The 10,890-nt window shown below is 44.1% G+C and overlaps 1 protein-coding gene across 1 annotated transcript; it reads left to right on the top strand.

Annotated features, from left to right (window-relative positions):
* Nucleotides 1–421: 421 nt before the first annotated feature.
* PTGR1 (prostaglandin reductase 1) lies at nt 422–10,890 on the top strand. The gene is made up of 10 exons (XM_084304988.1): nt 422–536; nt 1,211–1,317; nt 3,558–3,603; nt 4,152–4,211; nt 5,393–5,560; nt 6,731–6,848; nt 6,997–7,152; nt 8,010–8,115; nt 9,171–9,289; nt 10,281–10,890. Exons 2-10 carry the CDS (start codon nt 1,212–1,214, stop codon nt 10,389–10,391), a joined length of 990 nt encoding a protein of 329 aa, XP_084161114.1. The 5' UTR covers nt 422–536; nt 1,211; the 3' UTR covers nt 10,392–10,890.

Below are 10,890 nucleotides of genomic sequence, written 5' to 3'. Positions count from 1 at the left end.
GGAAAGGGCAGGGAGTGCTGCCTGCACTCCCAATAACAATAATCAAAGAATGTAGGCCAAATGCAGCAGCTGCTGATAAATTTCCTCTGACCTTTGCGCTGCACGCAGGGTCTGGGCGCTGCTTTCGGCCTCGCTCCTTAGCACGGAGAGCTTTGGCACGGGGCCCCGGCACCCTTTGCATTGTGCAGGGTTATTTGCACGGGGAAGCGAGGAGCAGGAGGCAGTGGAGCTCTGGGACAAAAGCATTGCTGCAAGCTGGGGCACGATGTGTGTTTTGTTTTCTTTTTTCGGGGTCGCTGGGGATCCATGCAGGAGGAGGGTGAATCACGGTGGGTGCACCACGCTGCACAAGGTTGGCTCTGGGCCCGGGGTGAGTGGACGGAGGGCGGTGCTCCCTCTGCTGATAAAAGCCACGAGAAACACTGTCTTGCCTTCCAGGACGCCTGTCGAGGAGCCCAGACCCCGGCAGCACCAGCTACAGAAGCCTAGGACCTGGGCTTGGCAGCAGAAGACAATTTTCCAGCCGCCTCTTCCAAGTACGAGCCCCTCTTCCTCTGGGTTTGTGCATGTGCTCGCTTACAGGCAGGAGAAAGGGAACGAGAGGGTAAAACAAACGCAAGCCATGTGTTTGTTTCCACGTTGCACAGAAAATGCTGGTGAGGATGTGCTCCCAGCTCCAAGCCCTGAGCTTGGCAGCCACAGAAGCTGTTGATTTAGACACGTGGGGCGTCACCAGCAGGCTTAGTATGAAGGAGTGCTTTCTTGCCTTCATATTCCTGGCTTGCAGGAATTCGTTTCAAGCTTGTACAGGTCCAGATTCACCACTTATCTCATGTGACCAGGGCAAAATAGCAAGTTCAGCAGTTTTTTTTTTTTTTCCTTCTCTTTTTTTTTTTTTTTTTTTTTTTTTGTTTCCTTTAAATCAGTGGATTTTCTTTAGCGCGGGAGCTGTGCCTCCCGCTGGGGCTGACCTCCCACGCCTGGCTTGCTGCCAGCCAGGCTGCTTGGCAGTGAGCATGCTTTGCAGAGATGTGCTGGGGCAGATGCTGCTGCTGCTGCGGGGTGCAGGCAGAAGCCTCCTGGTGTGACAGCAGGCAGTCAAGCTTGGGCTTCTGTGCTCCCTGAAATCACAAGCAGCCCCAGCTAGCGGCTTGCCACTGTTCGGTGTCTCTTTGGCAGGCGCTCACCAACTGTGCTGCTTGCTTTGCAGAATGGTGACTGCCAAGGTGTGGGTGCTGAAGAAGCATTTTCAGGGGTTCCCCAAGCCCAGCGACTTTGACCTGAAAAAGATCGAGCTGCCAAGCCTACAGCATGGAGGTAAGTGGAGCGCCATCAGCTGTTGCCTGGAGGTTGTTGTGCCTTTGTAGAACAGTCCACGTGTTTCTCGAGCTCAGATTTTCACAAAAAAGGCTTGGCACGGCTTGTGGCAAACCATGTGCCTCGGCAGAGCCGAGCAATTGCTCAGGGACATGTGTGCTGATGGGTTTAGTGCATTTTCAGACGTGCTGGCATCCAATTATACACATGGAATTAGGAGGCTGAACTTTAGCCCCAGCATGTGGTGGCTCTGGCATGCCTTTCAAAGTCCCATAGCACTTAATCACACGTGGTGCCTCATGGCAAAGGTTTTCGACTCTGTTTGCAAATAAACTTTGCTGGAGAAAATTGCTGAAGTGATACACCCTCAAAACCAACCGTTGCAAGGAAGTGGAATTCGTTTAATTTAGAAGGAGAAAGAGAAGTGAACCTTGGCCACAGCAAGTGATGTAACTCTAGTAATACACAAAGATGCTTTACTGCTGTAAAATTGTCATCTGCTTTACCTTGCAAAATCCTTTGCAGGAAGCTGGGGAAGACGGTAACTTCTGGCAGTGGTTTTTAAAGAATCTTTTAATAGAATCACAGAACGGTTTGGGTTGGAAGGGACCTTAAAGATCAGCCAGTTCCAGCCCCCTGCCATGGGCAGGGACACCTCCCACCAGCCCAGGCTGCCCAAAGCCCCATCCAGCCTGGCCTTGAGCACCTCCAGGGATGGGGCATCCACAGCTTCTCTGGGCAGCCTGTGCCAGGGCCTCACTGCCCTTACAATGAAGGTTTTCTCCCTAATGTCTGATCTAAATCTATCCTCTTTTAGTTGAAAACCCTTCCCCTCCGTCCTGTCATTATCTACCCGAGTAAAGGGTCCCTCTCCATCCTTTTAGGGTCCCTCTCCATCCTTTTTATAAAACCCCATTAAGTATTAAAAGGCCACAATGAGGTCTCCCCGGAGCCTTCTCTTCTCCAGGCTGAACATCCCCAGCTCTCTTGGTCTTTCTTCCTAGGAGAATGAAGGAGAATTCATAGGAGAGTTTAACCTGGAACTTTTTTTGTATTGAGGGATAGTCATGGGGGCCTCCCACTGCAGTGAGAGTGGGGCCACAACTGGGAGTAGGTAAGGCTGGAGTCAACTGGGGCTGGTCTTTCATTTAAAGAAGTAACAAGGGAAGACTTCTGGGAAGATTCTGCCTGCATTCAAAATCTACTTTTTAACAATGCTTATCTATGATTGTTGACCATTGTAACAGCATGAGAATGTGAATAAAAAGAGAGAAAAAATACACAGGTTTTACTTATGTGTTTATGTTTGGAAAAGGGTGGAGACTTTAGTAACTTGTTTAACGCTGGAGATGTTGATAAAAGAATGAACCTTGATTTTTGGCTTCACATGCACACCATGCTGCTCATCACTCCACTGTCCTTTACAAAGTTTACTCCAGGTTAGCAGGTGTGTCAAAGAAAACTCATTAAACTGCTAGTAGTCCTGTTTAGGTTTACAAGTTGAAGGTTTGAAATATGATCTCTCTTATAGGTACTTTTCAGCAATTTCATAGCATGTGTAGTTCTACAGAGTTCATACACAGTTAAGCAAAAAGAATGATGCATGCAGGTATTTAAATGACACGGAGTCATTTTGAAGAGGCAGCCTTTCCTCTGTCACACAGTTTTCTTCCTGCTCACTCTGAGCTGGCTGTGCAGGAATATTTATGCCCAAATATATTTCTAGCGTATGTGAACTTGGCTGCTGCAGCATGGGCAATGAAGAGCATTGTTAGATGGAGGTGAACAGCTAATGCATGTTAAGCTACCTAGAAAATGTGTGCTTTCTGTGCAAGGGAGCAAAGTGGTGGTTATATATGACGTGCCAAGATCTCTTACCACCCTCTGCTGGATGAATCCTGAAAAGGCTTTTTATATATAAAGGTCAAAAAAGTTAGTGTTCTGCTCAGGGGTTCTGGCCTACTGAGTCTTCTGCAGAGAGAGGAGGCAGATAAAGAAGAACAGGACAGAAGAGAAGCCAACTTTCTAGAGAGACACTTCTGAGAGTGTCTTGTAAGAGCACAGTGGTAATCCAGATAAAGCTACTGAATGCCATAGCTGCTTCTGGGTAGTTTTTTATGCTGATATATGGGGTTTTTGAACTTTTGGGAATCCTGAGGTTTTGTTAAAAGACTGGCTTGTGGGACCTATGCTTTATTGTACCGCTGATGCCCAGTAATTTGCTTTGTCTTTTGTTTCAGAGTTGCTGCTTGAATCAGTGTTCCTTAGTGTTGATCCGTACATGAGGTATGTCGTCTTCCCCCCCTTTTTTCTTCCCCTCTTTTTGGCTAAGTTAACTCACTTGAGCTCACAACTGAACCTTAAAAGAACATGTACTAGGAGTGTGCCACATTACCCGAGTCCCATATTCCAGCAAGCTTGTTCTTAAGGATACATATTCTAAATAGTCAATTGCTGATATGCCTGTGTTACTAGCCAGTAATTCAAGGAGGAGACTGGGAAAATTTACGCAGAGCTATGAGGAAGTCCGGTAGACTCTAGTCTCAGAAATAATTTTTTGGAGTCCCAAACTTTTCATAGTGGTGGACCATGCAGGGAAGATTAACACTATCCAGTCCTGGACACTTTAGCTCAGTGTTCAGTCAGGGTGGGATGCTTGAGTAGCTGTCCATGGAAAACGTCCAATTACCTTGTTACCATGAGAAGATCTTTGTGGTCTGTTTGGCTTTACTTCTTATGCTGTTTCTTGGTCAGGCAGTAGCTACTACTTCATAGTACACTTGGAAGATCATTGAAGTTGCTTACAATAAGCTGTGTCTCTGCCTGTGTTACAGACCTTACAGTCAAAGGGACATGAAGGAAGGAGACGTAATGATAGGCACACAGGTTGCCAGGTAAGATGTTCAGTTCTTGTTTTCCATCCATGTGGCAGATGTCAGAGAAATGTACTGACATTTGGGATGTTGCAGCCTATGTCATGTTTTTTTCTGACATGAGTCTACGTACTGCTCAAACTGTATTCCTTACCTACACTGGGATGGAATATATTTTTGCCTGAAAGAACCTCTTTTGCCTTCTTGGAGAACATCTAGGCCTCTGTTACAAACTGCATGTTATTTCTGGAGTCAGTATTACGAGGAGAGGCACAAAGTGCCAACCTTTGTGCATGATGTGAAGGGTCAACTTCATGTTTTAAAATCTGATGTGCAGAAATTGCAAGCCCCAAACCATGCATGCTTACAATTCCAGCTGTGACTATCTCAGTGTCACTTAAGATGCAACTCTAGATGTAGCCAAAAGGCTATCTGATCTTAAATCTATCCTTTTCTAATCTTGTGGTAATGATTTAGCTATACAGATGGTTCCCTTTGTCTGCTTGTTCCTGCTGCACTGCCTCTAAGTAGCCATCTGAGAACATCTGTAGCCTCTGACTTCTGTGGTTCTCTGCAGGAACACTGAGGGCTGGGATATTTTCAGTATTTCAAGGGTGCTTACCTACTCCTTCCCAAGCTAATCTTCCTGTTGGGATGAGAAAGTGGAATTTCTGTTTTACATGGAGATATCCTAAGTGTGAACTTCTGTTATTAGATGCTGCCTTCCATCTGTTCCTAAGCAGCCTTTTGTTACCACAAGAGGTTCCCTCTTCAGGATCTTCAACTTTTAAATGAGGTGCAGGTGTTCTGAAAAGGGAACTGCTTGTTGTAGCCTGTTTGTGATTCAGCTTCTTGCTTTTCCATCCTTTAATCCCAGCATCCTCTTTCCTACCTTTCTGCTCATAGGAGCCCAGTCTGAATTCATTCCAGACTGATGCTTGTCGTTTGTCACGGGTCAGGCTGAGTTTAGAATCCTCATGTCCAACTTTCCTATGCTGATAAGAGACAGTAGCTGTTTCAGGGAGGGCATCAGAAGCCTACAGCATCAGTAGGGTATGGACTAAATGTCCTGACACAAAGTATTTATTTTCTTCTGCATCAAAGGGCAACAGGAATAAAAGAGGAGAGAGACAGTTAGGATTTTCTCTCTCACAGGATATTCTTTTTATTTTTTTTCAAATCTTTTTTCTTTGCTTGAACAGGATTGTAGAAAGCAAGAATCCAGCTTTTGCGGTTGGGGCCTTTGTTGTGGCTAATAGTGGCTGGAGAAGTCATTTCATCTCTGACGGGAAGGGCCTCCATCTCCTTCCTTCAAGCTGGCCAGAATCACTCCCCAAATCTCTGGCTCTTGGGACAGTTGGCATGCCAGGGTGAGTATTATGATCCAAAGGAAGCTGTCCTCTGGATTTTGCTCTGCAGGGTGTTTCTGATCTTTTTTCCATCATCTTTTTCTACTACTATGCAGTCTGGTCACTCTGCTTTAAAAAAGGAAAGGGAAAAACAAACAAACAAACAAACACAAAAAACATGTTTGTGTCAGGACGCCCTCACCCTACAGAGGATCTGAAATCCTTTTGATCAGAAATTTGCCTTGGATTAGGGTGCCTGTCCTTGAGGATTTGTGATAAGGCAGGAAGAGGATCCAGGAGGGGCTGGAAAGAATCAAGTCCAGTCTGGATTAACCAGAGTGGATTATTATTTATTGAATATATTTGAAATTAATTAATTCATAATTAACTATTATTTAATTAACTGAGCGGATCAAATTTCAGTGGTTTATTGGCCATTCTTCTGCCTATTGTGCTTTTCTGCTATCAATGTATTTCCAGAATTGTTGTCAAGATGGCAAGAGACAGCTGTGTAAGGTGGAGGAAAATAGCAGTCCTTTAAATCACACTGATGAAGACAGAGCTATGATGCAGGAGAAGCAATAATCACACTATTGCTTTCTCTCAGAATCCTGCTCATATTTCTTGTCTCCTGCGTAGTTTTTACAGGAGCTCAGGACTCCTTTAGTCTTGCTGACACAGGAGGCTTTAAAAATTGTAGTAGTATTCTGAGCGATGCAGAACTCCTGAGATTTCATTTTGACATCACTCTAGATGCATCTTTTTCTAGACAGCAGCAATTCACCCTTTCAGTTAGGAACAAGTGGGAAGCTCTATACCTGAAGTTAGAAAAAATTAAAGAGAAACCTCTTGGGATTCTGGGCCAGTTGATCTCATTACTTCTTACTCCTTCAACTTGTGAGCCCAAGGAAAGCTGTTTTCACATAAGGCAAACTTCTACCACACCATCCAGCTTCCCACTAGTGTGGCTTATTTTTCTGGAGTGTCTGTAGCCTTATAACAGAAGTGAATGTGCTTACAAGCCAATTTAAAAAGTTTCTTTTTTTTTTTTTTTTAATAGTATTTTTTAAGGAATGAGGAAAACTGAATCTTGCTCTGGTTGTGATGATATTTTGATTTATCGTGGTCAATGCAGACCTCTGTGTCTGTTTTCTTTTATTGCTTGTTGAGCATCTTTCTTTTTCTTCACAGCCTTACTGCATATTTTGGTCTGTTTGAGGTCTGCAAGATGAAGCCAGGAGAGACAGTGCTGGTTAATGCTGCAGCAGGTGCTGTGGGCTCTGTGGTGGGGCAGCTTGCTAAAATTGGGGTGAGTGGCATGGACTGCTTGTCCTTTCACCTCAGAAGGCTGACCTGGCCTTCTGAGACCATGAATGATCAAGGCCATGAATGATCAGGAGGGCAAGCATCCCCTGTTGTGAGGGCCTTTAGAAATGTTTCTCTTTCTTTCCTTGCAGGGTTGCAAAGTGGTTGGCTGTGCTGGCTCAGATGACAAGGTTGCTTATCTAAAAAAAATAGGCTTTGATGAAGCCTTTAATTACAAGACTGTTACATCTTTGGATGAAGCACTGAGTAAAGCCTCTCCTGATGGCTACGACTGTTTCTTTGACAATGTGAGTTCAGACAGAGGGCCTGGCCCTGAGCAGACTATTATTTTCCTTAGACTATAGCAGAAACTCGGTATGGAGTTTCATCTAAGTCACACATAGGTTCTGTAAAAGCTTACTGCCTCCATGTTCCCTTCCCAGATTTTTCTGCAGGTGCCTTGGGGTGGTAACAGACAGAACAAACATTGAAAGGCAAAGCTGGATTGTTAGTGCTAATTGAGGCTGAGCAGAGAGGAACAGGTCTACTCCTGGCCCCGCCTTGGAACACGCAGTCCTCTGCTGTTTCTGGAAAAGGAGAGAGGATGAATGTGGTTATGTGGTCCAAGAGGCTACAAGGGTACCAGTAAACAAAGCAGTTGCAAGGCAAGCTTGTAAAAATTCCTAGAGTAGTCTGTCTATGGTTTCTCACCTCTCGCTGTTAGAACAGGTGTTAACAGGCTATGTGGACTGGTCTCAGTGGGCTGTTTGAATGTGGACGTCATGTTCAATGGGCTGGGAGAGTTTAAAAGTTCGGATGCAGTCAAACCATGTCAGTTCACCCTCAAGCCAGAGAACGAGCCCACTTTTTTTTAATTTCCTAGTATACCTGTTGTATGTATTATACCAAGCTTTGTGAAGCAGATACAGAGTTAAAACTGGCTCCCTCTGTTCATAAATAATTTTTAGAAAGATGATGTAGTCCTCGTAGGTGTTAGCTAAGAGTAAGGGTTGCTGCAGCCACAGTCTGGAGGAATGGAGGTCAACTTTCCACCTTTGATTGAACCCGTTCTTTTCAGCACAACATCTCAATGCTGGCAAGTTTTTGGCAAACAATGCCAAAGAGAGGATTTTCTCTCATGCTGCACATCCTCTGGTTTGTGTAGGTGGGCGGAGAATTTTCCAGCATTGCCATCAACCACATGAAGAAGCACGGGAGGATTGCAGTCTGTGGAGCCATCTCTCAGTACAATGACTCCGTGCCCCAGAAAGGTGTGTGCCTACTTCCACGCCTCTAAGTTTAGTTACTATTTGGTGATGGCAGAGTGGGACATAGTGGGAGATTCTTGGTATTTTGCTGGTTGTTTCTGCGTGCTAGTTGAGTTTGTGTGTGTGTGTGTGTATTCAGATAACAAACCACTGCTCCAGGGCAGCTGTTGTGTGACCACACTTACATGTACACGCAGTCACACTCCTTAGTACACTCTCCTATCAGATGGAGAACATCAGCTGATTAGAAATGAAGGAGAGGCTGAACTATGTGAAATAAGAATCCCCTGGGCTCTGAGCAGATACAGATCAGTGGAAGGCAGCAGGTGTGGTGGAACAATGGCATGTGCACAATGCATACTTTCAGATGAGAAAATGGATTTCCCCCAGGTTTTTTTTTAAAAGAGACAGCTCGGTTTTAATCTGTGTGTATGAGTGCTTGTTTGTTTCTTTCTTCTCCCATCTCATCAGTGCTAATGTTTCATGTACTGGTGAAAGTGTTGGGAAATATGTCTGAAATTAATATTCAACAGCATTAAATTTTCCAGATTTGCATTCTAGAAGAAATGAGTGTTCTTAGGAACTGCATTCTCTATGACTTTAGACTCCCACATCACTTTAAAAATGGGACAGGCTTTTTCGATGGGGAGATTATCACACATTTCTATTACTGAGAGAACTTTTTCTGAGCTTTAGCCAAGAGCACCAGAGCTCAGCAGGCTATCTAATAATCAGTTAAAACAGTACTTTGAGGATTAAGCTGAAGCCCCTCAGCAAATGGGATTTTTACTTCTGAATGAAATTTTTCACAAGTGCTGGGTGTTCGGCCTCACACAGCTTTAACAGCTCAGGACTTTGTTTTCCTGGGTGGCCGTGTCCCTGAACCCATGATCTTATTATTCTGGAAATTCTTTTTGGAAAGAATTGAGGCTGCCTCTGGCTGGAACAATGTGATTCAGTGTCCTTCACTGGCTAAAAGCTCTCTTTATGCATTGGGTCTCATTTTAAATGAGACTGGCATCACAGGCAGCTTGGGGGTTGGTTCCTTTCTCCTACAGGACCGTATGTTCAGATTCCAATGATCTTCAAGGAGCTTCGTATGGAAGGGTTTATTGTCAGTAGCTGGAATAACCGCCGGGAGGAAGGTCAGAAGGCACTGCTGAAATGGGTCCTGGAGGTAAGAAGGGAAGGGGTAATTTTCTTTACTGTGTACTTGCACCATGGCTTACCTCTTTACAAGGGTGGGTCTCTTGTCGTAGCTGGTGAAGTGAGGTCCTGGTATGATTTTCTTCTATCTGACGTGATCTTTGAGCCTTTTGAGGACACTCAAACCATACTGAATATGCCTGATGCCTTCCACTTCACTGAGACTTGCGATACTAGCCTCTGGTCTTAACTTAGAATCCCAGAAAAAATATAAGCTTTGGAAGAGGATCCTTCCAGAACCATTCTAAACAATTCTCTGGCAATTAAGAGTTTCTTATTTAGAGTATTTCCTCTATTTCTCCTTCAGAAAACTCCTTTCATTTCTAGTATAAGCAATCGTTTCCATTGTACTCATGTGCTTGAATTACTGGCAAAAATCAGTGCCCTTATGGAACCAGGAGCTGGGCTCTAAAGGGAGTTCCCAGGATTTTTTTTTTCTTTAATTTTATTTTTCTAAATGGAGGCTGAGTTTAAAACTTGATTCGTGGCTGTGAAAAATATGTGAGTGTGAACATGGAAGGCTAAAAGGCTTTTTATCTTTTACAAATTGACGATTTGGGGAGGCTCGCTGTTTTGATCTGACATTTTGATTTGTAATTCCACACTTCACTACAGACAGAAACAGGCCTGACTTTGAGGAAACAATCTCCTTGTCCATTGTCTGGGGACTGAGAAGCACTAAATCTGTCCTGGTGGTTTTTTTCAGCAGTGACTTTTGCTCCCTCTTCTGACTCCAAGCTGGGGGAGGGAGAAATCTTGCTACAACAGCAGATTCTTGTATGGAATCGCTATATCCAAACCCAGCTTTGCAAAGCTACCCTGGTGTGCACCAGCTTGCATGTTTCAGATGGAGCATACAAGCTGGAGAATATTTGTTGGTGGCAATATAGACTCACGAAGATCGCGAAAACTAAGCAGCTGATGAATGAACACTCAGCAGTTTCCTTTCTTCCTTCTGACAGGGAAAAGTGAAGTTCCACGAACAAGTCACTGAAGGATTTGAGAACATGCCAGCAGCTTTCATTGGAATGCTAAGGGGAGAAAATCTTGGAAAAGCTATTGTAAAAGTCTGAAGGTCGCATATTCCTGGGAAGGCAGGCAAAGGAGAATGTGATTCTGTTCAGATAAGTGCTTTTAACTCGCTGTTCAAAAGGCATATTTCAATATTTTTGGTGGACGGTGGTGAAGATAACCTCTTAGTAATTGGTCAGATAACTGTGTGTGCGCCAGTGGCTTTGCTCTCGAAGAACTTGAGACTTGCTTCCCAAAGCTACACAAAAAAGCCTTAAAACTGTTCAACCTTATCAGAATTGTAACTGACTTAATAGTAGTTTGAGCAAATCTAAGATGAGTAATAGGAAGAAAAAGGCCATTCTGAAAGGTTTCTCAGCTGATAGCATATCTGATTGCTAATGTTTACCTATTGATTGGGTCCAGAACTCAGCAAGAGGGAATATAATTTTGTAAACAATATTAGGGAGCAACGATCAGGCTAACAGTGTGCAGTTGTTCCCAGTTTCCTCACAAGGCTGGCAATTAAAAAAAAAAAAAAAAAAAAAGTAGGAAATATAG

Source organism: Netta rufina (genome assembly GCF_964035555.1).
Source record: "Netta rufina genome assembly, chromosome: Z".
NCBI classification, from domain to species: Eukaryota; Metazoa; Chordata; class Aves; order Anseriformes; family Anatidae; genus Netta; species Netta rufina.
The sequence above is the reverse complement of the archived record's forward strand: the minus strand, read 5'-3'. Positions and strand labels throughout refer to the sequence as shown.

Coding starts and splice junctions, on each gene's coding strand:
- PTGR1 (XM_084304988.1), top strand. CDS start 1,212: ATGGTGACTGCCAAGGTGTGGGTGCTGAAGAAGCATTTTCAGGGGTTC. Junction 1,318..3,557: donor GCCAAGCCTACAGCATGGAG/GTAAGTGGAGCG, acceptor CTTTTGTTTCAG/AGTTGCTGCTTGAATCAGTG. Junction 7,153..8,009: donor ACGACTGTTTCTTTGACAAT/GTGAGTTCAGAC, acceptor TGGTTTGTGTAG/GTGGGCGGAGAATTTTCCAG.